At 38.3% G+C, this 25,619-nt stretch overlaps 3 protein-coding genes across 3 annotated transcripts; 2 read left to right on the forward strand and 1 right to left on the reverse strand.

Moving 5' to 3' along the window:
* The first annotated feature begins 337 nt into the window (after positions 1–337).
* LOC116291693 (uncharacterized) lies at positions 338–2,849 on the forward strand. Its single transcript, XM_031698901.2, has one exon. It carries the CDS (start codon positions 882–884, stop codon positions 2,406–2,408), a length of 1,527 nt encoding a protein of 508 aa, XP_031554761.1. The 5' UTR covers positions 338–881; the 3' UTR covers positions 2,409–2,849.
* A 1,149-nt stretch (positions 2,850–3,998) lies between these two features.
* LOC116291694 (cysteine protease ATG4B) lies at positions 3,999–25,389 on the reverse strand. The gene is made up of 14 exons (XM_031698902.2): positions 25,234–25,389; positions 24,754–24,828; positions 23,525–23,623; positions 22,940–22,986; positions 22,581–22,635; positions 22,315–22,387; positions 21,322–21,401; positions 20,846–21,087; positions 19,981–20,059; positions 19,275–19,354; positions 14,117–14,179; positions 13,727–13,783; positions 12,636–12,756; positions 3,999–4,670 (listed from the first exon to the last, which is right to left on the reverse strand). The coding sequence occupies exons 1-14, from the start codon at positions 25,355–25,357 to the stop codon at positions 4,603–4,605; spliced, it is 1,263 nt and encodes a 420-aa protein (XP_031554762.2). The 5' UTR covers positions 25,358–25,389; the 3' UTR covers positions 3,999–4,602.
* LOC148913328 (52 kDa repressor of the inhibitor of the protein kinase-like) lies at positions 16,229–18,608 on the forward strand. Its single transcript, XM_089027199.1, has one exon. The coding sequence runs from the start codon at positions 16,234–16,236 to the stop codon at positions 18,598–18,600; it is 2,367 nt and encodes a 788-aa protein (XP_088883325.1). The 5' UTR covers positions 16,229–16,233; the 3' UTR covers positions 18,601–18,608.
* Positions 25,390–25,619: the final 230 nt, after the last annotated feature.

The following is a 25,619-nucleotide window of genomic DNA, read 5'->3' on the forward strand; positions in this document are numbered from 1 at the left end:
GAAGATTTTCTTCTCATATTTAATATATTGAAGCGGGGTTTTTTTAAGGTCTGTTAATCCTCAACCAGGTCATCAATGAGCTGGCATAATATTTTCACTTCATACACCTTCGTATGGAAACTAACAAAAGCCGGAAATCGCATCTCACCGGAAATTACGTAACGCAATCGTGTCAAGAAATCTTTCAATTTGGCATTGTTAGGGAATTAAAAACTGAAAAAGTGTTCGGGAATTTTTCATTTTAAGGGATTTTTTAGGTTGATATTTTGACGTTGAAGGTGGTACTGCCTAAGTATCTTTCAAGTATCTGTCCGAGAGATAGACAGGGTGAGAAAATAAGGTCAAACTCGAGTTTTTGACAGGCAGATTTCTTCAGGCTATCGATCTCTTTACTTATCATCAGATATCATGCGGTGACCTTTCATCAAGTACCTAGAACGCGAATTTACCCCCTATCTCGAGTAAAAACAAATTAGCCAAACAACCCAGCATGTTCTAAGAGGCGAGTTCCCGCGCGAAACATTTCCCACAAATTCTACCAGTTCCAGTGAATAACAGCAACACTTGCCTTCGGGAAAACATCGACGAATTCCGGCAAGGAAGGTGTAAATGGCGATGGCCAAATGTGAAATCCATTAAATGGTCATCCTTTCAAGTCTTTCCGCTCAAACGTCAGATGTCCGTGAAAATCAAAATAAAGTTTTGGTAACGGCTGTGATTGGTCCAAGTATTTCCTCTGGAATATAGTGTTTACCCGGATGCCAATCAAATGTAATCCTGGCCAATGACGAGCAGTTGTCACCCATCTGTATGCCTCGAAACAAGAACAGATAGCGCACGGTTCGAGGCAATAAAATCTCAGTTAGTTAGTAGACCATCACATGTTTCACATGGATGCATCGCCTTCGACAATCCGCAAAACTATGACTAGTATATATGATTATTTTCCGTCACATAACGCTGGATATCCTCCGTTCACTCTACCCAGAGGGTCTATAATAGGAGCAGATATGAGTGAATGGACACCAGAGGGAAATTACGCTGCCTTCGCATTCGCAGACGTACCAACACCACAACCACACCATATTCCAGGACTGCGACCAAATCAAAATGATCTAGTGGACCAGTATTCTGGATCAAGTACCTTGGCTCCTCAAGGGGTTTACAACCTGCCGTCAAATTATCCATGCGTCGTCTCTACATCAAGTGCTCCGTTATTCACAGCCCGAGATTTCCTGCTCCGCAGAGATCACTGTGGCATGCCGTTATCAGCCCCACAACCGCTACTTCACTCGGAGGTGTCTTCTTCTTTCCCCTGCAGGACTACTGGAAGTTTTCAGCATATCAATGGGAATTTGCATTCTGTCACTTCAAGTTCTTCCGCGTCGTTGGCTGGCGTCTCACGCACGCTGTGCCCAAATAATCCTCATTCCAATACGGTCTTGTTTTCAAATGTCTCCGAGCCAACTGATCGAATATCAGCACCCTTGGTCGTCGTTAACTCAGGTGAGACCGCTCAGAGTCAAGCTGTTGGAGAATCGTCAAGTCATCGAACGGGACATGTTAATCACAACGCCGGCGTAGAAGATCAGAAAGCTGCAACGCCTCCAAGTAAAGGGAGCCAGGATAGGCCTGATATTCTACCTATCTCACATGGGTCGTCACCAACTGTGGATTTATCAGCCAGTGGTGCTTTCTTTCGCTTCATGCGGCCTCCTCAAGTCAAACAGGAACACAGTTGTAAATGGGTCGGTGGTAGCGACAAGGGAAGTGAGTGCTGCAGTCAGGTCTTCTCTAACATGATGGATCTCGTCAAACACATCTCCATCGACCACGTGAGCAGCAGTGATAGCGCAAAGCATATTTGTTCGTGGATGAACTGCGATCGTGAAGGGAAACCATTTAAAGCGAAATACAAACTTATCAACCATATTCGCGTTCATACAGGAGAAAAGCCCTTTCCGTGTCCATTCCCGGGATGCGGCAAACTATTCGCACGATCAGAGAATCTGAAGATACACAAACGCACCCATACTGGGGAAAAGCCTTTTGTTTGTGAATACGAAGGGTGCAACAGACGATTCGCCAACTCCAGCGACAGGAAAAAACACTCGCATGTACATACTTCAGACAAGCCTTACATTTGCCGCGTGAATGGCTGTGAGAAGAGCTATACTCATCCAAGCTCGCTTCGAAAGCACCTAAAAGCCCACAGTAAGAGTAATCAGGAACCAAACGTGGACGATAATAATAATAATACTTCAATACTACCAGCAGGAGAGGTTGATACAAACAGTGTTAGACAATCAAGAGTCTATGATTGGTTATCAAAAGTTTCTAAAGCTGCACCTCATCACAAAACGACGTGTGTATCGTCGGTAGTTAAGGAGGAAAAGAGTTCTCATTGATACAGAAGTGTTTGTATAATTTTTAGTAATGAATTCAAATAATTATTGACTATGATTTTCATTTTAAGCATCCGAACAAATGTAGATTTTCATATTAATCTGAACTCAGTGGAATCTTCCCTTAATTCCGCCATAAAAATATTGCCATGATGAGCTAATGTCAATGGTCACTTTAGACAGACACCGGAAAAAATTAATTCTAATATTATTCACTTAAAAGCGGCGACGCAGTTAATGACCACTCTGGGAAACTAGTTCTCGCTTTCTTTAGGCGCTTGCAAACCGATTAACCACAGATCCATAAACATTCCTATTCCAATCCTTGTATATTCAACATCAATGATAATATTGTTTCTCATAACTCGGACTTTGGAACGTGTCGTAATATAATGATCCCAGCTTAAGACTGATGAATCCAATAAAGCATTTCTCTCTTACAAATGTGGATCTTGTACAATCGTATTTGCGCGAGAGAGTCTTTAAGGAGAGCAAAGTTTATCAGGGGTTTTAAGTGCGTTCTTGACAGAGCAGTAGATTATAGGAGATCAAGATAGATTAGTTCATCGTTTTCTTGGTAGTTCTACAAGTTCTTGTCCCAATTATTAGCCCTTGTTGTTCTAAGGTGTGATTAGATTTTTTTACGAGTGACGTAACGCGCTTGCCTTCGAATGATCCATCGAAATTACCAATGCCAAAACTATGTAATTTTTAATTTTTTCAAAAAAATAGAGCAAGAACGTACGACTAACGCCGGATGTTTTGAAACGCAAGGGTTACTTTCTTTTCAATTCTAAAATTGAGATTTCGTTGAATAATAAGTTCTGACTATGAATATCATTTCTTAGGAAAAAAGAGACGCAATCCTTCATGTGATAAACTGCATATTTCAAATAAGCAGCCAGAATACTTTAAAACCAAAGTACAGCAAACATAGCCTCAAGAAAAATTATGCGTCGAGAAACAATTATAAATGCGTAAAATATTTTCTGAACTTCATGTGAGGTCAGGACTTGTTCTACCCTGACATTCACATGACTTATCACGTGACCGGAACTTTAGCCCATCGACTCTCTATCCTGTTTTGCAGAACACTCGACCTGTTTTGAAATCGACTTACCCCAACAACGACTGCAAAATCAGTAGTGATGTTAACTCGCAATTTTTGGTCAGCTACGTTAGATTTCTAATTACATACAAGTATTGAAAAAAAGGTTGGCGAAGGTTTTGCTTATAGTTGCATTTGATCGATGTTGCATTGCTGCATATTGCACGGTGCATGCTGCTTACCAAGCTTAAAATATTATATTCATTTTCGAGAGTAATGTACCATAATCTAAATAATGTGGTCACAAATAAAATTATGCCGGAAAAACGTGTAGACGAATTTAATTAAGAAAATTCCTTATCGTTGTGACCATTAGCTTATTGCATTCACATCACCATAGTGCATTTCGGGCTTGGTATGGAACATGCAACAAAACCTTCGACAGCCTGTTTTCAAATAGCTGTGTAAAAATATTGAATGACGTATCAGATGACGTAACGTGACGTCATATATGACGCACTTGTGGGAGCACATCCTCGTATACGTACGTGTATATTTATTTTATTTCAATGACTGATAAAATATTATATACATTGGAAAAATTTACAACAATGCGCAATTTTCTTTTTTCTTTTAAGCAGCAGCAATAATATACTAAAATAAACGAAAAACAATTGCTTGATGACCAGGTGCCTTTAATGGAGATTTTCGGTTTGTCTTCTACCCTACCTTTGCGATGCGGGTTATTTTTCCATTCATTCCCTTGAGTATTATTTCTCTTACTGATATTTGGTGTTCGAGAGGGCGCACTTATTTGGATAAACTAAGAACCTTAGTGGGCCCCAGAGGTGTGAAATGCCGGGAAAATAGGTAAGGCAGTCAAGACCTTTCGTATATCACGTGTAAGGCCATATATGCTGCTGTTATTAATCTCTTTAAAACTCGATAATTCTTTATTACTTAACTAACTCAATTCTCCATTAATCTTAATCAGGGAGTAATTAAGCTTCAAGGGTGGAGCTTCATTTTAACTTCAAAAGCTTCATTTTAGGAGCACATGAACTCCACCCCCGTCAACCCGCCATTTACCTTAATTACCTTTTATGTCTAAGTAATTTTGAATGATAATCGGTCCGGCGTATTTGAGACTCAAAGGATCTCGTATTCTTCATCTGTGTCGTATTTTCGTTCTTCTTCGTATGTTAGTACTGTGAAGTCTGTAAGGAGAGAGAGAGAGAGAGAGTCGTAAATATTGATGTGTCGGGGACGTACGGACTCAAGTGCAGATCTATGAGATTTAAAATACTGCAACCCAGAAACAAACCTTGCAACATGTCGAACGGGACACTGATGGATACATATTGGTTGACAGGGAGGGGGAGATGGTACATGACTCTCAAATGGATTTCATGGATACCAAGTATATACAAATCATCCACTTATAATGTGGAATTTCGGAAGCTTAAGCGTCACTATTTTTCCACAAAGGGTACCCGATTCCAGGTAAGAGTTGGTGTGCATCCTTTTTCTTAGGAATGAAAGGACAAAAGACGTGGCCAAATGTTTAGAGTCAGCCAATATGACGGCATGGCGGCTATGAAGTCACGCGCACCCAACGGAATACCGAATCTAAGCGCGCAATGCATTTAGTCTAGAAGCTAAGTCTGAAAAGAGGCTTATTTTTCAAGTTGGCTGCACCCCATGGGTGGCCAAGGTTTCTTGGTATCATTTTAAAGCTTGAAGCCTGTAGATTACGAATCTGCTTGTCGCCACTTGAAAAAAGTGTCCAAACAGCTTGGCGACCTGGCCTAAAGTACATACTTTCTATTTCACAATATTTTCGTTATTCTTCATTTTCTTGACGTTTTTCACGTTTCACACACAAATTTTCGGTAAAAACTGCTTTGATGTGTTTATTATATGCTAAGCTAATGCACACATATGAAAAAACGAGGAAATTTTCAGGAAATGTGGAATTATTAGTATTTTTGGGCCATTAATCACGATTTTAGATTCATTGAGTGGCAAAAGTTTTTTTTGAATAATTTTAAACGTCACTAAACATGCATTTTTCTTATGAAGACCTTAGTTTGACCTTATCTGATTAGTTTTCAGAGAGAAATGACAAATATTTTTAATATTAGCTATAGAAAAGACAATTTCCGTACTATTCGTCAAACCGGAAGTTGATAGCTAAACTACTTCCGGTTTACGTTTTTCAAGATTTCTTAAATAAAATCGGAAAATAACTCATTGCAGACTCTGGTAGTCTTTTATTTAAAACAAATTAACACTCTTATAGATGTTTACTACTTGTGTGTACTCTTTTCAAGTAGTAAATAGGTAAGAATCAATTCAATTAGAGAAAAATAAAAGTTTTGTTTCAACGATGATTGATTTTAAATCATCTTAATTGACAAACGTTAGTCGTCATCATCATCATCTTGGCCGCTGTTGTCTTCTTCATCATCCTCATCAGGATTTTCCCATGCATTGTGGGGATTCTCACATTGATCAGCACACATGCATGCATCTGTGCACGATATGCCATTTCTCTGACAAGTACAGTGGCCAGTTGAACATTTTCCAGTGCATCCACACATTATCAAATCAAGAAGTGCTGCTGGTGCAGGAGGGAGTGACATCCACTTTAATGCGAGGCTTTCTTCTTGAATGATCCATCCGTGGTTCTCAGGTGATGGGACATTGGGATTTGCAACTAATGCCTGTCGCCAAACAGCAGCTTGGTAGTTTGCCCGCATCGTATGGTGCTTCAACGCATCTTGACAAGGTGGTAGACAATGTGACTGTGATTGTTTGCTTGCAAACATTTGGTAACGACAACTATTAACTCTGCAAAGTTCTGGGTAACCATACATGTGACAAACAAATCTTTCACAGTGAGAAAAAAGAGCATCATCGGTTTCAAACGATCTCCCAAGCATTGACATGGTTTGACAGTCTGCTTCATTGATTCTGCATTGCTTAAGTGGCGCCTTCTTTCCTTTGCCTGAGAAAGAGCTAACGGAGTCACAGCCAGTAAATGCGTGTAAACCAGGTAGAGCATTGCAAAGCAAAGGGCCAGCTTCTTCTGATATGGCAGAGACATCGAGATATACCACTCTGGTCTTCTCTTTTTTCATAAGTAGAAGGCGTGCAGGGATTTGGTTACTGAAATGACAAGCAAGGATTGCCACATCTGTATCTTGCGACTTGATTATGACGGTGTTTTCTCCACTGTCTGCAGCATGCTTGGCATGTAGAAGCAGCTTCGTGTCAGCTTCTTCGTGGTTGCTGCATAATGTTGGGATTTCCTCACACAAAACTTTATCATCAGCTACAGAAAGGCGGAAGCACTTCAGCTCAACAGCAAAGAATAGGTGGCGGTTGCCAATCAAACGCTTGTACCTGTCTTGAGACCATTACTTCAAGATGAATTGCACCAATTCGATTTTGTTCTCGCCGCTGCTCAGATATTTTCTCCATTGCTTTGGACATTTCTGACCACTTCCTGAGATCTTAATTTTAACCACGCCTTCATTTGCTCGCTTTTCTCTTTCGGGGTTTTTTATAGAGACTTCGGGATATCTGTCCGTTACAAAATCTACTCGTCTTGCTAGACTTGTATGAGGGACAGCAAGATGGAACACTTTAAGAGCAAGCTCTTCAAATGTGTCAGGAATGGGTTTCAGAGACTGAAGAATAGCCATCCCGTCAATAATCATTGCCGAGGTCGGTGGGACGTCTTCAACTGGCTGAATGTCCTTAATCAGAATTTCAAGCAGCTTTGACTTGCCAGTTTTGGCAAGTGAGCCATCAGCGGAAGCAAGGGACCAGGGCAGAGGACCAATAGAGTATTGAAAAACATCAGAAAGATCCATGGATCTTCTCTGGGCGATTACCAGAAGCCGAGCAAAAAGATCTCTGTCTGCTTTGATCATGGTGTCCTTGCCAGCGATCTTTACTTTAGATAACTTTGACGAAGAAAAGTTGGCAAGCTTCAACTTCTTTAGTGGACTATGGAAAGGTACTTCATTAGTCTGCAACCTCGTCCTAAAGAAGGATTCCATGGCTTCTTCGCCTTGTTGATGTGCAGTTAGCAGGTCATTCTCAATCTGTGTAGTCGCTGTTGATCCAGATGCCAGGTGATACAGCTCTACTTCATCTGTTGGTTCGAATGGGTTCACCCAGTTGTTGATGGTCGCCAGTACTTTCTGAACGTCTTTCTCGTCGGCTGTCATTCTGCTCTTACCCATCTCCTTCTTTGCAGCATCTCCATCAGTTTGTTGTAGTCCTGCCATCTCTCGGCAAGCTTGGGTGATGGCTGCGCGTTCGTGGGATGTAAGGAGCCATCGTTGTACAGCACCCTTATTGACACTGAATCCTATGATGCCGCCCTTGGTCTTTGTGTCTCGATTGACAGTCTGTTCGATCGTCTGGTCCACAGGTACTTGACTGAATGGGCTTCCACTGCTTCTTTGGACGACAAACTCGCCATCTTGAAACGCGCTCAGAACCGCTGGATGATTTTCTTCTAATGACTGCATATCCAGGAGGTAAACGGATAGATATCGAGAATAGTTGACCCGGTCATATGCAAACATCCACGGTATCATATCACGGATGCAGGTGAGATACAATTTCCAATCACCCTCTCTTATTGAGCGGATAAAGCGTAAGAGAAGACTGACCATTTCGATGTATGAAAACCAGTATTTGGCCATTTTGGTAGTAGCTGGTGATTTGTTGAAATCTTTAAACTTTGCGTGGAGCTTCTCAAGGTCCGTTGTCTCGTACAGCCTACGATATAATACAATGTAATACAATAAATGCTATTATTAAAACATGGGTTGTGGAACTACTAAATTTGTTTTTTCACCTCTGGATCGTGGAGCTTGATAATTCTCTTTGGACGCTCATCGTAGCTGTGGTCACAGTTTGCTTGAATGACTTTACTTCTTGGTCATCTTTCATAGTGTCAACAAACGATTGCCAATTCAGACGCAACAAAGCTTCCATAACAATCTGAAAACAAGAATTGTAACGAGTGAATATACAAAGAGAGAACAAGCAGCCAGAAAAAACTAAGCACCTACCTTATGTGTTCGCAGTGCCCTATTATAATGTTTTCCTTGGAGAACTCCATTCACAGAGCCACTGCCTACCAATCTAGACTCGATCAGCAGATCCTGCAGGCCACTCTCTCCAAATCGCTTTCCCAATACAGCGAGGAACGTGCAAATGATATGAAAACTTCCTATGCGTAACACAACGCTCCGGAACTCTTCTTTCTGCTTCCATATAACTTCTAAAGCTTTCGCATATATGGCTTGGTCTACAACGACGACAGTATCGTGAAGTCCAAGTTGTGCCGCCATTTCGACGGATTTCTTGAGTAAGGTATATACTGTTGATAGATCTGTGGGCGATGCATCAATGAGCTGACAGTAGCCAACTACACTCTTCGGTGGGATTTCGTTCATGCGTGCCACTGCATTAAATCCACGCCATGCTGGAACTGAAGGCTGTAAACGATCTTCGTGGTTATTCAGAACACGGGATAGAAACCAAGCAAAATCCTTCATGGTAGCACTGTGATGGCCATCAGTGTTTCCTTTTAGATCAATATCTAGTGTGTATTGCTCCGGTCCACTACGTCTTCCAGCATTGTACTCTTGGACCTAAAAAGGCATAGCAATTTACATAACTGCAGATACGAATGATGTCCAATACTAACCATGATTTGTATTTGATAGTTTATTGAATAAAATCTTACCTGGTTGGAAACAGCTTGAAATGTACGTTTGCGCGGACCTCGTGCCTCTCGTACTCTTGCAGGAGGTGGGTCACAACCAGCCACCTGTCGCTGTATGATGATTCCATTTGTACAATGTGTTGTACCTTGACCTGACAGTGTTTCTTCTAAAATGTCGATATTGTCCCAGCAGAAAGTACTAAACACGTTGGGCTGGATGATCTTGGGTAGTATTACACCATTTACTTCTGTGTTCAGTTGCTCTTCAGCTAGTCGTGTTTCAATTTGGAGCACTTGATCATAGGATATCGCATGACCAAAGCGGTTGAGCAATGTTATCACCTCTTTACTTCCCGTTAGGTTTTTGACAGTGAGAGATAAGGCAACATGCTTAGGTGTTTTCTGCCTTCCTTTAGAAACAGCATAAAGAAGATCCTGGCCAAAAGACTGGACTAATCGCTGAACAGAATTGTGCTTCAGTTCAACTTCATCTATATCACATTGTGGTTGGCAATTGTCATCAGTTAGAATCCAGGTCAGGAAGTTGCACACAGAATCTGGCAACGATATGCGATTACCGCTTACGTCAATGGCATATGGTGGCCATGGCATGGTTGCATCGTGGCCCAAAAGGCTGGCTCGAATATTCTTTGCAGCATAATACATATAATTATCATCCGTTATACCATCTCTTTTAACATTCATATCTTGTTCGTTATCAACATCAACAGCAGACTCCACAATCTGACCTTTTGGTACGTCGTTACAATATACAAGTTCACTCTTAGAACGATATCGAGGGTGCCAGAAACTCACTCTACCAGGAAACGCTTTTTGAATTCTTGCTTTAAGCTTTTCTGATCGATAGAAGCTGTTAGTTATTCCCTGCAGCTGGAGTTTTCCAATATACCTTTCCCTAAGTTCACTCATACGTAAAACTTCAAACTGTTCAAAGAGTTTAGGTTCAATGACATCAGATTTCAATTGCTTGAAAGCTGCATCGTACTGACATTCAAATTCTCCTTCCTGGTCAGTTTCTTTGACATCCGATTGCTTGAGGTTGGTATAGCCACGATAACATGACTTATGATAGCATAATTCTATAGCGACAGCATCTTGATCAGTTAACGCTACAACGATTCTTTGGTCAGATCGGACCTTTGCTGCTCGAAGAAGCGTTTCTCCAGCTTGTTGAGTCTCACAATTTGTCAACTTTTCTTTTCTTCGTCGGTCTTTTGCATCCGTCTTTTCTTTCTGACATATCCAACAACTCTTAATGTCAGTAGATTGCAGAGAAGATCGTGTTTGAGGTATGTCTTCTTTGGTTTTTATGGTCTTTATCAAGGGAATATCCTTTTCAAGTTTCCTTCGTTTAGAGGTTACTCGTTCAAGGTGATTTTTGGACGTATAGCTCTTGTAACAGAGTCGATGGTAGCCTCCAAATGGACCTGTCTTCCATTTCCCCTCCATAGATTTTGAAATTTCATCTTTTCGGATGTCACAGGCATTTTCAAAAGTTTTCCAACTGAGAGAAGTGAAGTCAGTTAGAGGACCTTGCGACTTGAACCCCGCTTTATGGCAAAGGCAACTGGTCACTGAATCTGAAGAGCTAGTAGCAAGAGAAAATGCCATGTGACGAAGCTTTCCTGATTAGATGTTCCAGTATTGTTTAAAACCAACCTTAAACAGAAAGATTTAGTTATAGTGTGTTTTGTGATTTCTTGATCATCAACTCAATTTATTGAACACTTTTCACTAATTTTAAATAATTCTATACAAATATACTTTCAATAAGAAAATGGGAGAAAAAATATCAGCACACCTGAGAATACCTATTACTAATTAACTTGAAGTCGCTCTATATTATAACATAAACCTTGTGTTAGTGTTAAATGAAACGTTGATGAAATAAATGAGTTCCTATACTAGAGTTTATATACTTACAGATATCTCAACAAGTGTTTACATCTTTGATTTGAAAAAAATCTGTTCCTAAATGATGTTCCAATAGTAGTTTTCTTCAAAGCCGACCTTAGAAGAAAGCTATTATTAGTGTTCTGTGATTCCTTGATTCTTGAAACAAGCCTCAGTACACCTGCATGAGAATACTTACCAATTATTAGCCCTTCATTTACGATAATTAAACGGAGATTTTTCACTCAAGTCGTTCTGCTCATACGAAGATTAATATACCAAGATTATGCGAAGAGTTTCACTGAAAGTCAAGTTTTGAAATCACTTTATATAAGATAGACCTTGTGTTAGTGTTAAATAACTCACTGATAAACTGTATGAGCTACTAAAGTATATATACTTACAGGATTTGAAGAGATCTCAACACGTGAAGTACGCCATATTGGATTAGGAACTACTGGACTGCAGGCTCATTTAGACACAGGAAGACCAATCAAAACAACATCTGCAGCACTTGAGATTTTATTTTTCATTTGTTTCTTTAATTTTGCATTATTTTAAAGATATATATAATGATTTACATTGATTTCAAGCATAAATTTATAAATCTCAGCTCCTCTTTATACACAGACATTTAGTACTTCTCCTTCCATAAATATGTTCTATTCTTACCTATTTACTACTTGAAAAGAGTACACACAAGTAGTAAACATCTATAAGAGTGTTAATTTGTTGTAAATAAAAGACTACCAGAGTCTGCGATGAGTTATTTTCCGATTTTATTTAAGAAATCTTGAAAAACGTAAACCGGAAGTAGTTTAGCTATCAACTTCCGGTTTGACGAATAGTACGGAAATTGTCTTTTCTATAGCTAATATTAAAAATATTTGTCATTTCTCTCTGAAAACTAATCAGATAAGGTCAAACTAAGGTCTTCATAAAACAAATGCATGTTTAGCGACGTTTAAAATTATTTTAAAAAAACTTTTGCCACTCAATGAATCTAAAATCGTGATTAATGGCCCAAAAATGCTAATAATTCCACATTTCCTGAAAATTTCCTCGTTTTTTCATATGTGTGCATTAGCTTAGCATATAATAAACACATCAAAGCAGTTTTTACCGAAAATTTGTGTGTGAAACGTGAAAAACGTCAAGAAAATGAAGAATAACGAAAATATTGTGAAATAGAAAGTATGTACTTTAGGCCAGGTCGCCAAGCTGTTTGGACACTTTTTTCAAGTGGCGACAAGCAGATTCGTAATCTACAGGCTTCAAGCTTTAAAATGATACCAAGAAACCTTGGCCACCCATGGGGTGCAGCCAACTTGAAAAATTCTGGGTTTAGCTTCTAGACTAATTGTGTGCCAGAATGAAGATCACTTGTCATATTTCAGTAACATCTCTCATCAAAACGATGTATTCATTGCTCTTGACAACGACATGCCGGTTATCAGCGCAAGGCATTTGAACTCAGTCCAGGGTTATCTAGTATTACCATAAACCACTTTACCTGACTGACAGCTGGTGTTGAGGTCTTCTGATGGTCGAGGATGAATCTCAAGGACAGGCCAGTGGGGTGGTCTCTCTACGGCTAGCTCAAACATGGGTCTTTTCTTGCCATTAATGATAGTCTGTGCAATCAAATCAAACACACCCGCATATGGTAAAGCAATAGTATGACTAGCGGTTACTTGTTAGTGTGAACGATCAGTGTGAATACAGCGGTTACTTGTTGACTGCGTTGGTCAGTGTCAATACAAAGGAAACTAAACTTCATGCAAAAACGATTAGAACTGTACCTGCCAATGTTAGGACGTTACTCTTTCGTCCGTTTAGCGACGAGACGTCAGCATTCTAAGCTGTTTTACACGATGTTCAAAACTTCCTTGTTATTAGCACTTTGTTCCATATGGCCTTGATAAAAATAGAATGGTTCATTGAACCATAGTTCTATTTCTATTTCTATGATTAAACGGTCAGAGTTCTGTCGTCCTGATCAAAATTTTTCTTTCTCAAACGCATCTTCCAAACAGTTTGAAGTAGTCCGAAAGCTAGGATCTTAAATAAATCTTTGAAGGTTTCAAAGTAGTCAAATATTCAGTTAAAGTTTCAAAGTAGTTTTATACGATATTTTGCGTTTCGTAGTGGTGTTGGTTATTTCGCTGCTACGCGCGGCTCACACTCGTGGCATGGAACCAGTGCAGTGAAAATCCGAAATCCGAAGCAGTGTGAAAATTGTAAATCAAGGTTGTGCGGTCCATCTATTAAATGATAAGGCCTATACAAATGCAGAATATATACAGAATCAACCATCCGCCCATCCTAGGCTTCTTACAGATCCTTCTCAGCAAAAAGTCGATTTTTAGTTAGAAATCTCATAAGGGTTTGGGTACGAGAATAACTACACAGACGTCTGTGTAGAAGACTACGCCCATCCTAAACTCACACTCGTTACTACCTACACTCGTGCTTATCGTGTGGGATTTAACAGGTAACAGACAATTGGCCTAAAAAATAGTAGTTAACTACCATTCACACCCCTTATCTTATTGAGTGGTTTAAGAAAACATTCAACAGTCTCTCGTTGAATCGAAATATTACCTTTTGAAATTGTAGGCATAAATCATCAAAATCTTCTTCATTTTTGCAGAAAAACCCCTAGAATAGACATCTTTTGGTCAGTATCGTTAGAATATACATTTCAATTTAAAGGATACTACAATATATTTTTACTGTCTTGACGAAATAAGAGTTAGTTTCAATTAAAACATTCTCCTTTTCAATATATTTATATGATCTTCTTGGTAAATATGTATTTTTTAAAGATGGAAGGGTAATGAATGGCATTCATAACCTTCATTTCCAGAGGACAGTTGTGTGTGCATAGGGTTTATCGTTTTTGCGGTTGTCATTTTCTCCCTCTAATTTTAGGAGGATTAAGAAGTAGTACTGGAAAAGGTCTAGATATAGATAATATACAAAAATCCTTACCACAGCAACAGAAGGATCTACTTCATTGATAGCCATTCTACACGGATAAACACAGTGATATGTCTAAAACAAATTGAGGTTACAAAGTTATCAAACTGAAATAGGTATCAAACTGAATAGAATTCTTTAAATTTCAGAGATGCAAAATGGGAGCATGAGAAAATAAAAGAAGGTCTGTTTGTGTGTTGGCTGATCAGTGGCGGATCCAGGGGTAGTGCGACGGGGTCCGCTGCACCCGTTTTTTTTTTCAATTTTTTTTTTTTTTATTTTTTTATTTTTATTTTTTGGTTTGAATTTTTGGATATCAAGGAAAAAATATTTTGTAAATTTTTATTAAAAAGATTACAGAAGTTTTGGGTTGTATCCTGTAGTTATAGCTTGTTTTTGGCGTCGCACTGGTAGCTCGAGTACTCCAAACAGTTCGAGCCATCGCCTTTCCGGCCCGATCCCCGACCAACTGTTTGGACTACCTGTGTTGAAATACAGCGCGCATGCGTAGTCTACTTACAGTCTTGTCAGAACTGAACCACCATATTGGAATTCCCGAAAATCAAATTAATCAATGTAATCAGATGAGCAAGCGAAAATCCAACGAAAAACTTCAAGCAATCACATCATTTTTCAAGAAAAAAAGCGAAGGTAAACAAAGATTGACAATATTATTTGTATTTTCATCTTATTCATCAACAAGAATATTGTCCTGAGTAAAGCTTGCCGCCAAAAGGACTCGTGATGGCTGAGATGTTGAGCTTATTTATCAACCATCGGTATATTTGCAAACAGCACTTCGAATCTCTTCTCGTGGAGCTCACACTTAACAAGGACAATCCTGAAACTGACATTTATAATCTAAGATATCTGATAACTGTTAAAATTGTGGAGCATTTCATGACTGGAGAAACACATATACCAGGCTTGGTTCACCCAATTATTCGGCCATTTCTTGGAAGGCCGGATGAAATTGGAACCGTATTGTACGATGGCATGACGATTTCCCTACCAGGAAAAGAGGAGATAATAAATCCGCGAAATCAATTAGTGGAAGGTGGAGACGTGTTTATACGCTTCGAAGACACAGATGAGTGGGAGCCGTCAGACAATGAGTCAAGTGACTGTGATACAGAGATTTTAAGTGACAGCGAGTAAACATATACATCCGGTTATCGTTTACTTAATGACAGCTAGAGATGAAAAAACATCGTTAGTACTAGTTTTTAAACTTTGTTTTATAATCACAAAGGATGTCGTTTAGAGTGTTGTGTTAACTTTGTTGTTTTATAATAAGTTTTACATTAAGAATGCAATTGCAATTGGGGTGCTGCATAATCATTACCGTAAATGATCTATTAGACGCCTATTAAATTTTCGTATACGAAGGGTGCCGTGGGCGTTTAATAGATAAGAGGCGTTTGTTACTTTAGAGAGGGGCGTTTATTAGACAGTGGGCGTCTAATAGATCATTTACGGTACATGAATTATCTCTAGTAAATAGGTCTATTATAGAATTATACTCCCAAAGATTTTGAATTTATCATGCACACCAGCATGATTCGCTGAATTTTCACATTCAAACATTTAATTATAGATGAAGAAACAAATGCAAGTTTTAAGAAAAATGTAACGACACCATCATCAGATCAGGACAGTAAGTGCAATCCTAGACAGTGACTTGCTCCAAGTCTCTCGCGCTGCTTACTCTAGAGCGGCGCGATCACGGATGGCGAAATTACCGAACAATGAACCGTTATTCCGATTGGAAATCTCTTCGGAATAACGATAACTTTTCGGAAAAACGTCGTTCGTCGTTCGGGAGTAAAGAGCAAGAAAGACTTGGAGCAACTCTTGTGCAATCCTAACAAATTAGTTAAAAAATAATGTAACCACACACTTTGCTGTAATTATTTGGAGCACTTTGACTCTTAAATTTTAGAGTTAGCACTTAGTTAGGTATGAGCGCAATAAAGAAAAAAATGTATAATTTCCAGAGTCTACGCTTTATCAATTTGTCAGATTTAATATTTATTGTATTCAAGTGTCGTTTAAAAGTATTAAATGTCCCCATTTTGAAAGTATTTTCACATTCTATACTGTTTATAGATCCTAGTGGGGAGATTTCCATGGACGAGGAAGTCAGTAGTATTTCGTTGCCTTGTAAATCGTATGATATTGGTTTGCTCTTTGAGTCACATACTGACATTCGAAGCATCAGTAGAGACGATTTATACAACATTCTTACCAAAGAGCCTGATCCCAATGTATCGTCTTACCCGCGTACACGGCTTTGTAACACGTCATCCACTTTACGGCAGTTTCAACCGTCTTGGCTGTTAAAACACCCTTGGGTTCACTATAGTTCTCACATTGACGGTGTATTCTGTCGTGCTTGCGCAATGTTTGCTCCAGAGCAAGTAAAAGCACGTGGTGCTGGTTGCTTTGTGAATAAACCTTATAAACAATGGAATAACATATGCGAAAAGATGAACGGCCATGCAACACAAGATTACCATTTAACTTCTATGGCGAAAATGGCTGAATTTCTTTCTCGTTACAAAAACCCTTCGCAAGCAATCAACAACATCTTAGACAGCGAAGCCCAGAAAACAATTGAAAAAAATAGACGGGTAATTCAATCATTATTAAAGATTGTAATGTTGTGTGGGAAACAAGGCTTTGCACTACGTGGACACCGCGACGATAAAATATGCTGGACGGAGCAAGAAGAGGATAAACATTCAGCTGAAGGTAACTTTATTGAACTTGTTCGTTTTCGGGCAGAGACGGATCAAGTGCTCGCTAAACACCTGGAAAATGCGCCACGCAATGCGAAATATACATCGAAAACCATACAAAATCAACTAATTGAAGTTATTGGCAAGAATATCCAGAAGGATATACTGGACGAAGTAAAGGAAGCAAAGTACTACACCGTAATAGCAGATGAAGTAACGGATGTCTCAAACAGAGAGCAGATGTCACTATGCCTCCGCTATGTTTTTGATTCTGCCGTTAAGGAAGTATTTGTGGACTTCGTTGAAGTAGAAAGAATCACTGGTGAGACATTGGCAAAATCTATTTTGCAATGGCTGACAAGCAATGGTTTGTCTTTGGCCAATCTCAGAGGTCAATGCTATGATGGTGCTTTCAATATGTCAGGCGCAAAGTCAGGATGCAAATCAATTATACAAGAGAAGGCCCCTCTGGCAATTTACTTTCACTGCGCAGCTCATCGATTAAATCTTGCTGTAGTTTCTGCCTGCAAAGTTCAAGAATTCAAGAACGCAGAGTCGTATGTTGGTGAAATTGCTAGGTTCTTTGGCTACTCAGCAAAGAGGCAGCGTCTTTTGGACAGAGTTCTTGAATTAAAGAATCCACAAGGAACAAAAGCAAAGAAGCTAAAGGATGCTTGCCGAACGCGTTGGGTTCTACACATTGATGCTTACATTGTTTTCGTAGAAATGCTTCCCGCCATCCATACAGCATTAGAGGCCATGGTGTACCCAAACCAACATGAAGAGCTCGGTACAAACTGGATGTGGGATAGCGAAACTGTGACAAAGGCAAATGGATTTTTGTTTCAAATTGAGTCATCGACATTCCTTTTATGCATCATGATTCTCCAGCAGGTCCTTTTCTTACTGAGAGAACTAACAGTTAAGCTGCAGATGCAAGCAATTGATGTTGCATATGCATACCGGCAAGTACATTCTCTTGTATCTACACTAACAACTATGAGAGAAAAGTCTGAAGCAGAGTTTAAGAAGATTTTCCAGGAGACGACAAGGCTTGGACAACATTTCTATGGAGAGGAGTTCCAGCTGGAGAAGCCTAGAATTGTGAGACGGCAGATGAATAGAAACAATCATAACGTATCTAGCTCAGAAGATTATTTCCGAGTTACATTGTATAATGAGTTCATCTCGCATGTGATTGCCGAGCTGCAGGAACGATTTGTACATAACCCTGCTCATGATGTTACACTTAGCCTACTTTTCCTTCTTCCAAGTGAATGCATCAATAAAGAAGACGATGCTGAGCTTCCAGTAAAACTTGCTGAAACGGTTAAATTCTATAATGATGATCTGCCTTATTCGCAAATGTTTCCAACAGAGTATAAGATGTGGATTCGAAAGTGGAAACAGCAATCAAACGGCAATCCTTCTAAGGTTCCAAATAAATTGGCTGATGCCTTTCAATCCTGTAGCAGTTTGCAGTTCCCAAATATACACATATTGCTTCAACTGGCTTTAACTCTACCCATTACTTCATGTGAAAGCGAGAGAAGTTTCAGTCAGCTGAAACTTATTAAGACTGATAGGCGTTCAACGATGTCAGGGAATAGGCTATCTGGTTTGGCCCTGATGAAAGCTCATCAAAGTCTTTGCAACAAACTAGCTTTTGATGACAATAAAATGGTAGAGCTGGTAAAAGCTTTCGAGCAATTCCATCCCCGAAAGATGAGGTTGTCCTTTGTTTTGGGCGATTGAATAAGGTAAGGGCCACCTGAAAATTATCATTTATGGTAACGGTGTTACCCTGTCTAATAAAGTTGTTATTATTATTATTATTATTATTATTATTATTATTATTATTATTATTAAGACAAATTTTATAATTTTTATTCAAACTAACAGCGCTTATATAGTAGGTAAAAGCAACGAAACAATTAATACTTTGACATCATATGACGTCAATATGACGTCATAGCAATCTATTCCCCGATCTGGACCCCGTTTTGAAAAACCCTGGATCCGCCACTGCTGATCTCTCACACAACTATGAACTGATTCATAGCATTTAATTCATTGTAAATACAGTGGAACCTCTCTTTAAGGACACCTCTATATTACGGACAGATATTTAGGTCCTGACAAAATCACCATACACCCTTGGATTCATGAAGCCGATCGCTCTATTAAGATCACCTCTATATTGTGGTCACCTCTATATTACAGACACTTTTTCTAGCCCTTCAACGTCCCTATATAGAGGTTCCACTGTACCACAAACCCCATCTGGAATTTGGCTCATTTGCTAACTCAGAATTCCAAACAGATTCGAAAGGGATGCACAACAGAGAGGGTGTGTGAGTTAGCGGGGAGGCACCTCTCATAGACTGACATATATGACATATGTGGCATATTAAATAAATACTACATACCCCATCAGGAATTTGGCTCATTTGCTCTGGATTAACTGTTTGTTGAGTTGTATGAGGATCTAAGTACAACAAGTTATTACCTGTGAAAATAAAACAGATCAAATTGATCATGATTGCAAGAGAGATCTGTGCTCAAAATAGTGGCCAATCAGTAATTAGGCATCATGAACATGTTAACATTAACTCTAGAAATAGGACAGGCCTAGAAATCCTTCATCATTAAGTCAGTCTCTGAGCATGCATTGGACAGTATTTTCTTGATTCACTTGGAAAGCAATGTGTGTGATCAGTAACAGAAGAAAAAGAGGGACTGGGCATGAGAGGCTCTAGGCTTTTCCCTCTCCCCCACATTTTGCTAACATCCAATAAATTTGGCACACACACACATTTTTTAGCCAAATGCATAATCTACTCAGGATCTTCCAATCAAAGCCAACTCCCCTACTTTTTAGGGTTCTCTGAGGTTCTTTAGTGACCTTTGGATCCGATGATGAGTACAAGAATGATTAGCACTGAATCAAAGTGAATTTTTTGATTTTTCACAATCTAAAGTTTCAATCATATACACGACCAGGACTAAGAAATTATAATAGTGCCAATCTTTAAAAGTTAAAAACTTGTACTCATACTCGTTCTTGTACCTGTCATCAGATCTAAAGGTCTATAGTGATACAGGTGTATAAGAACAATAACAGACAATGCCTACCATAATATCCTATAAAATATGTAGCATGGTTTGGTTTTCCTCCTATTACTCCAATAGATTGTCTTAATGTGAAACATGCCTGGTAATAATATGAAACACAGCTGAATAATGGTACAGTAAATCAATAAAAGGTTAAGGTTGATGGGTGTTTTCCTGGACAAATTGACTCATAAATTATTTTTGAGGGAAAACAATCTAGCTTGTAATTGGTCAAAATAATAAAAATGCTGAAGCAAAAGAGTTCAAGCAGAAAATAAATACAGCTGTTGGTATATGACCCCTTCACATCTGTGTAGAATCCAGAGAAAACACCTTAAATCAACCCTCTACTCTATGCAATGCTGAGTCCAGGAATTGAATCCAAGGCTCCAAAGATAAAGGTGAGAGGTGCACTACTGCTACACCTGTGAAGTATGTTCCTCTAAAACAGTCCCACAATGCACTGTGATGCCAACTCAACCAGTTTTTCTTCAATGACTGAGTACTAATAGTGCATTGTGGGACTTTTTAGGATACAAAATAGACACTATCTTTGAAATATGTCCCCTAAGACAGGCCCACGATGCACTGTGATGCCAATTCAACCTGTTTTTCTTCAATGACTGAGTACTAATAGTGCATTGTGGGACTTTTTAGGGGGAAAAATAGACACTATCTTTGAAAAATGTCCCCTAAAACAGTCCCACAATGCATTATTTGTACTCCACCCAGCTTTTTCTTCCACCTCTGAATAGCTAATATAAAAACACATAGCCTAAAATGCAAAATGCCTATTCACTTCCATTCCTGAAAGTAATTCCCTTGCCCATTTGCCTTAAATACATATTTATATCAATAATAAATTTAATAATAAATTCAGTCTTACCTTTAAAGAATCATTATAGACTGGGTTCATTTCTGACAATCCTAATCGTAGTGGCACAAACAGCACCAGTGGTCGCCATGTATTCTTGCAGCTGTGTGTTGGGGGTTTACTTGTTTTCTTTGGGCTCTTATTTGATGCTCCTCTTCTTCTTATGGGCTCTTCTCTATATGTGGAATCTGTGCAGTCATAGCATGTTGACTCACCACAGGATTTCCTTGGTACATCTTGCTTACATAATATTTCTGTGAAAAAGAAAAAAATGTCAAGGTTTGAAGGACAGACACAATGACAGGGAGTGCTGGGGAAAGGGCTCTCAGACCCTTGTTTTCAAAAATCACTGCAAATTAATATAAATTTTTCTATTACATTCATAGGCCTGAGTAGAGGCTCCTTCAGTCTTGATACCCAGGTACTTGTGGAGTGACCTAAGACAAAATATGAAGGGCAGACTCTACTGAGGCTATACTAAAACTTACTTATGTCCTCAACGATAATGGTATTGTCCATTGCTACATGCACACATAATGAGCTCCAGTCATCAAATGATGACAGTTTCCTGTAAACCACAAGAGATTGATCATTAATACAAATTAGAGACCAAGAAATATTACAAATTTTGACATATATTGCTTGACTGAACATACGTTAGCTATACCTTTTTTTTGCATGAAAAGTAGGGACTCACACCAACTTCCCACCCACAGCAAGCCCATCCCTCCAAAACAATAGGGACCTTAGCATGGACTGACACCAAACATCATGGACAGTGCCAAACAATAATGTAAGCTTGCTTTTATAAAAGTTTTTAATGAGGAAATTTTTTTAAATAATGAGCAATAATGGCAAAAAGTGCCAAAAACTAGACTTTCATATGAGTTTTGATTCCAATTTTCATTTTGGGTTAACACTCAAAACCTTTTTTAAACAGTCAGAAACTGATGAACTAGATGATAAGATGCCTGTTTCAATTGTACAAAGATGATTTGTTGCATTTGTTTTAGAATTTTGCTTTGCCAGGCTTTTTTATAGAAAATGTATGGGAAATAAGCAAATGAAGGCCTACTCATTTTCGAATAAAATTTATGCTTTGGGTTAACACTTTAATTCCACTTTCATCGGTCATCTCCACTTCCAAACAAGTCAAACACTCTGAATAACAAGATTTTAGCCTTGTACAACAGCCTTTCTTCAAGAAAATAGCTTTTGCCGCTCAATGTTTGGAATTACTGCTCTCTCTAGAAACTCAGTTGATTCTTTATTCATGTTCTAGAGAGAACGGCAATGCAGAGGATGGTGGTCTGCGCACATGAAAGACCATTTTTAAAACATGGTTACATCTTCATAGTGTCACTGTCTTAGATGCTTGTCCATGCTTACTGTATATGTCTCTAATGACCACTAAGTTTCCTAGAGAAAAAACATCCAATACTTCAACTAAAGTCATGTTATAATTCCTTTTTGTATCTTACTTTAAAACTTGTACAACAGTGTTAGGTCCAAACCAGCTTCCAACTGGCTTGCCTTCCGATACTCCCATTTGGGCTGACAACCAAAAAATAACACATAAATAATTGACATTGTTTTCAATAGCTATTAAATAGTTTATTTATTGATAAGTATATTATTATTTACTAGCACATTAGGGCTCAATATAAAAGGAATTTTTAGATATTAAAAGAATGGAAAAAAAAAACATGTTATGATTTACACAAAGACAGACAAAAAAATGGGATACCTATTTGATGAAGAGAATACAAGCTGTCTTTCTTGTCAAGGAATGCCTTTAAAATCTAAGAACAATTTAAGAACTCATCAGATGTTGTACAAATATACATATATATATACATATATATATATTGATTGATTGATTGATTGATTTATCCAGTTTTACCCCCTCCCCCAACCCTAACACCGCACTTCACTTTATGACCAGTCCCTTATATATCAATTTTTAATATCAAGATGAAAGTCAAACAACTACTGACACATACATACATACATACATACATACATATACATCTTCATTCGTCCTCTTTAAGGCTTTTCAGAATAAAGGAACACATGTTCTTTAATTACATTGTTTTACTGAAGTACCTGTAGGTATTTTAGGTCTTTTGGTTTGTCTGGATCCCACTGCCAGTCTATAATAAAACATAGACAGTTTGCAAGAGAGTTAAAATACAGAGGCATGGCAAGCCACGTTGGTTGGTATTCACAAAGGAGGCTAAAAAGAAATATTTCGTTAAATACCACTAGCATGGCAGCAATGAAGTAACACATGTTTACCGTCATTTGCATTGCTACGTGGCCACCCCAGACACAAATCGCAACGTGCACTTTGCTATAGACTGCCATCAATCAAATCACGTTGACGTCATTTACACGAGTTTGGATCGGCCCGGTAAGCCCTATGAGCGTGGCTTATAATACTTGTAAACAATCAACAACTTTTGGCGCCTTTTGAATCACACACGCGTGTAAATGATGTCAACGTATTTGATTGACGGCAGTCTATTGCAAAGTGCTCGTCGTGATTTTTGTGGGTTGAATTGAACCATTTGTAACTTGACCCTCTGGATATGACATTGCAAAACATTGATTGTTTGTCAGCAATTCGAAAATCCTGTTAAAACCAGTTTGTAATATGTTCTTTTACATTCATTCAATATTGTTTCTTACCTCTACCTAAGTGTCTACAAATGAGGGCTTGAGCCAACATCATTTGGCCACATCGCAGCATACATCCCCATCCAGAATCTGTCGTTGGACCAGTCCCACCTTGTATATTAAAATTACATCACATTAGATCTCACATGGGTTAAAACAGACTTTTTTATCTACTCATTTTTTTTTTTTTCTTGCAGAAAAGTTTTGTGGTAGAAAAAATAATAAAGCAGCAAGCTGTAAACATGAAAGAAGTGTATGGAGAAGCACAAGCCATAGGCGAGTGTTTCTCATTCTTATTGAGTGCTTACGGCACTTCCTAAGGGCTTTATTACTGGATGGACAACAGATAAGCTGTTTTATTGGTTTTATTATATAGTCACTAATTTTATTTTGGTATTGAATTTATTTACGCAAAAAGAAAAGCAGTTGCAGGACCTAGCAGCACTTCGCGCGCGTGGATAGCATCAGCACCATGCTTTGTTCACTAATAAAGCACAGTTTTTGACCAATCAGCATGCATGTACTATCCTAACTATATAATAAACATTTATATACATTGTATACCAAAAATTACTCAATGATTTTTCATACAAGGAATTCATTTTTTTCAGGGGTTATAACTCTATTGTTAGTTTTCAATCATTCCGAGGAGAGTTAAATAACAAAGGACATGGTGACCATGTAGATGATATAATAAAAGAAGTAATTGACAATTCTTTTGTTAAATTCATCCAAGATGTTAGCTATGATGTCAGATGAAAATGAAGAATGGTCATTTTACTTAAACTCTCAAATGGCGTTTTTCTTTAACCAGTCATGAGCACAGCACTCAACAGTAAGCAATCAGAATGCATGCATAAACAATGAAACCTTTCAAGTGTCATGTTACCAAATATTTGTCACACTTATAGCAGATGCATTATAATTACCAAACTATATAAATATTGTCAACCCAAACATATAATATATAACAAGAGTATCATATTGTACCAGTATTTTATAAAAGGTCTGAATAAAGGCTTAATCCATTATTACTTTTTGATGATGTTTTTGGCCATTCATTAGATGGTTTGGCAGCCATATTGAAGGGCAAAACAAAAATTTTATTCCATGGAAATTAAATGCATTTTTCTACAAACCATCATAATATTCCCGCCCTTTAACATGGCTGCTGTGAAAATGAAAACCCTCTACATTACAAGGCATATTTTTTTGCCTTGAAATAATAGCTTTTTACCTACCAATGTTTGGGAAATGTTTTCTATACGTGAACCATAACCTTGTCCTAATATCTTTGTTTAGATAGGGTAAGTCGCCTGAAATATCCACAATAATTTATGATTAATATAATACTTTTATCCCTTGGTATCGAAATAACAAGGTAGTTATAACAACTAGTTGTCAATAAATGACCTATATCATATCATAGTGCAATTCAATGTAAACTTAATTACAAATTATCAACCAAAATGTAAACGTAGGTTTAGGTATTACGAATTGAATATTGGTATAAAGAAAGATTCTTTAAGATTAATTCTTTTCATATTCCTAGGATAATTACACTAAATAAAGAAGAAAGAATATGAAAAGGATTTAAGAGGAAGAAGCACTACTCATTTAAAAAAAACGCAAACAAAACAAATGAATAAAAACGCAAGGGAAATATTTTTTAAATGAATCGAGTTTATTATCTGAGAAGAACTACTAAGCATGGTTTTTACCTTCCTCGATGTTATAGTGCTTCCCTAGTACCCAAACATCGTCCTTTGTTGGTGGAAATGTTTCTACTTCGAAGTTAATTCCTTCATACGTGATGCAAGTAGCGTCCATGACTGGACCCGCCATCTTAAAACTGGCTTTCTTCTTGTGTTGGTTGTTATTTATTTAGTCTCGGCAGGGAGACTGGGGTCCCCACAGGGAACCCATCAGCGAAATTTTAAAGATTACGTAATCGCGTATAGTAGTCAAGCCACGAAACTGTACGAAACGAGATCACGAAACGAGAAAAAGTGAGGATGCATATTTCTTTAGAAGAGGGGGAAGGGGAAGGGATGGGAGAAAGGAGGGAAGGTTATGAAGGGAATTTAGGGCGGCGTAGTGGTAGCTA

Source organism: Actinia tenebrosa, unplaced genomic scaffold (assembly GCF_029948245.1).
Source record: "Actinia tenebrosa isolate PJP-AT-01 unplaced genomic scaffold, QUT_ActTen_1.0 PGA_scaffold0__85_contigs__length_37466705, whole genome shotgun sequence".
Lineage (NCBI taxonomy): Eukaryota > Metazoa > Cnidaria > Anthozoa > Actiniaria > Actiniidae > Actinia > Actinia tenebrosa.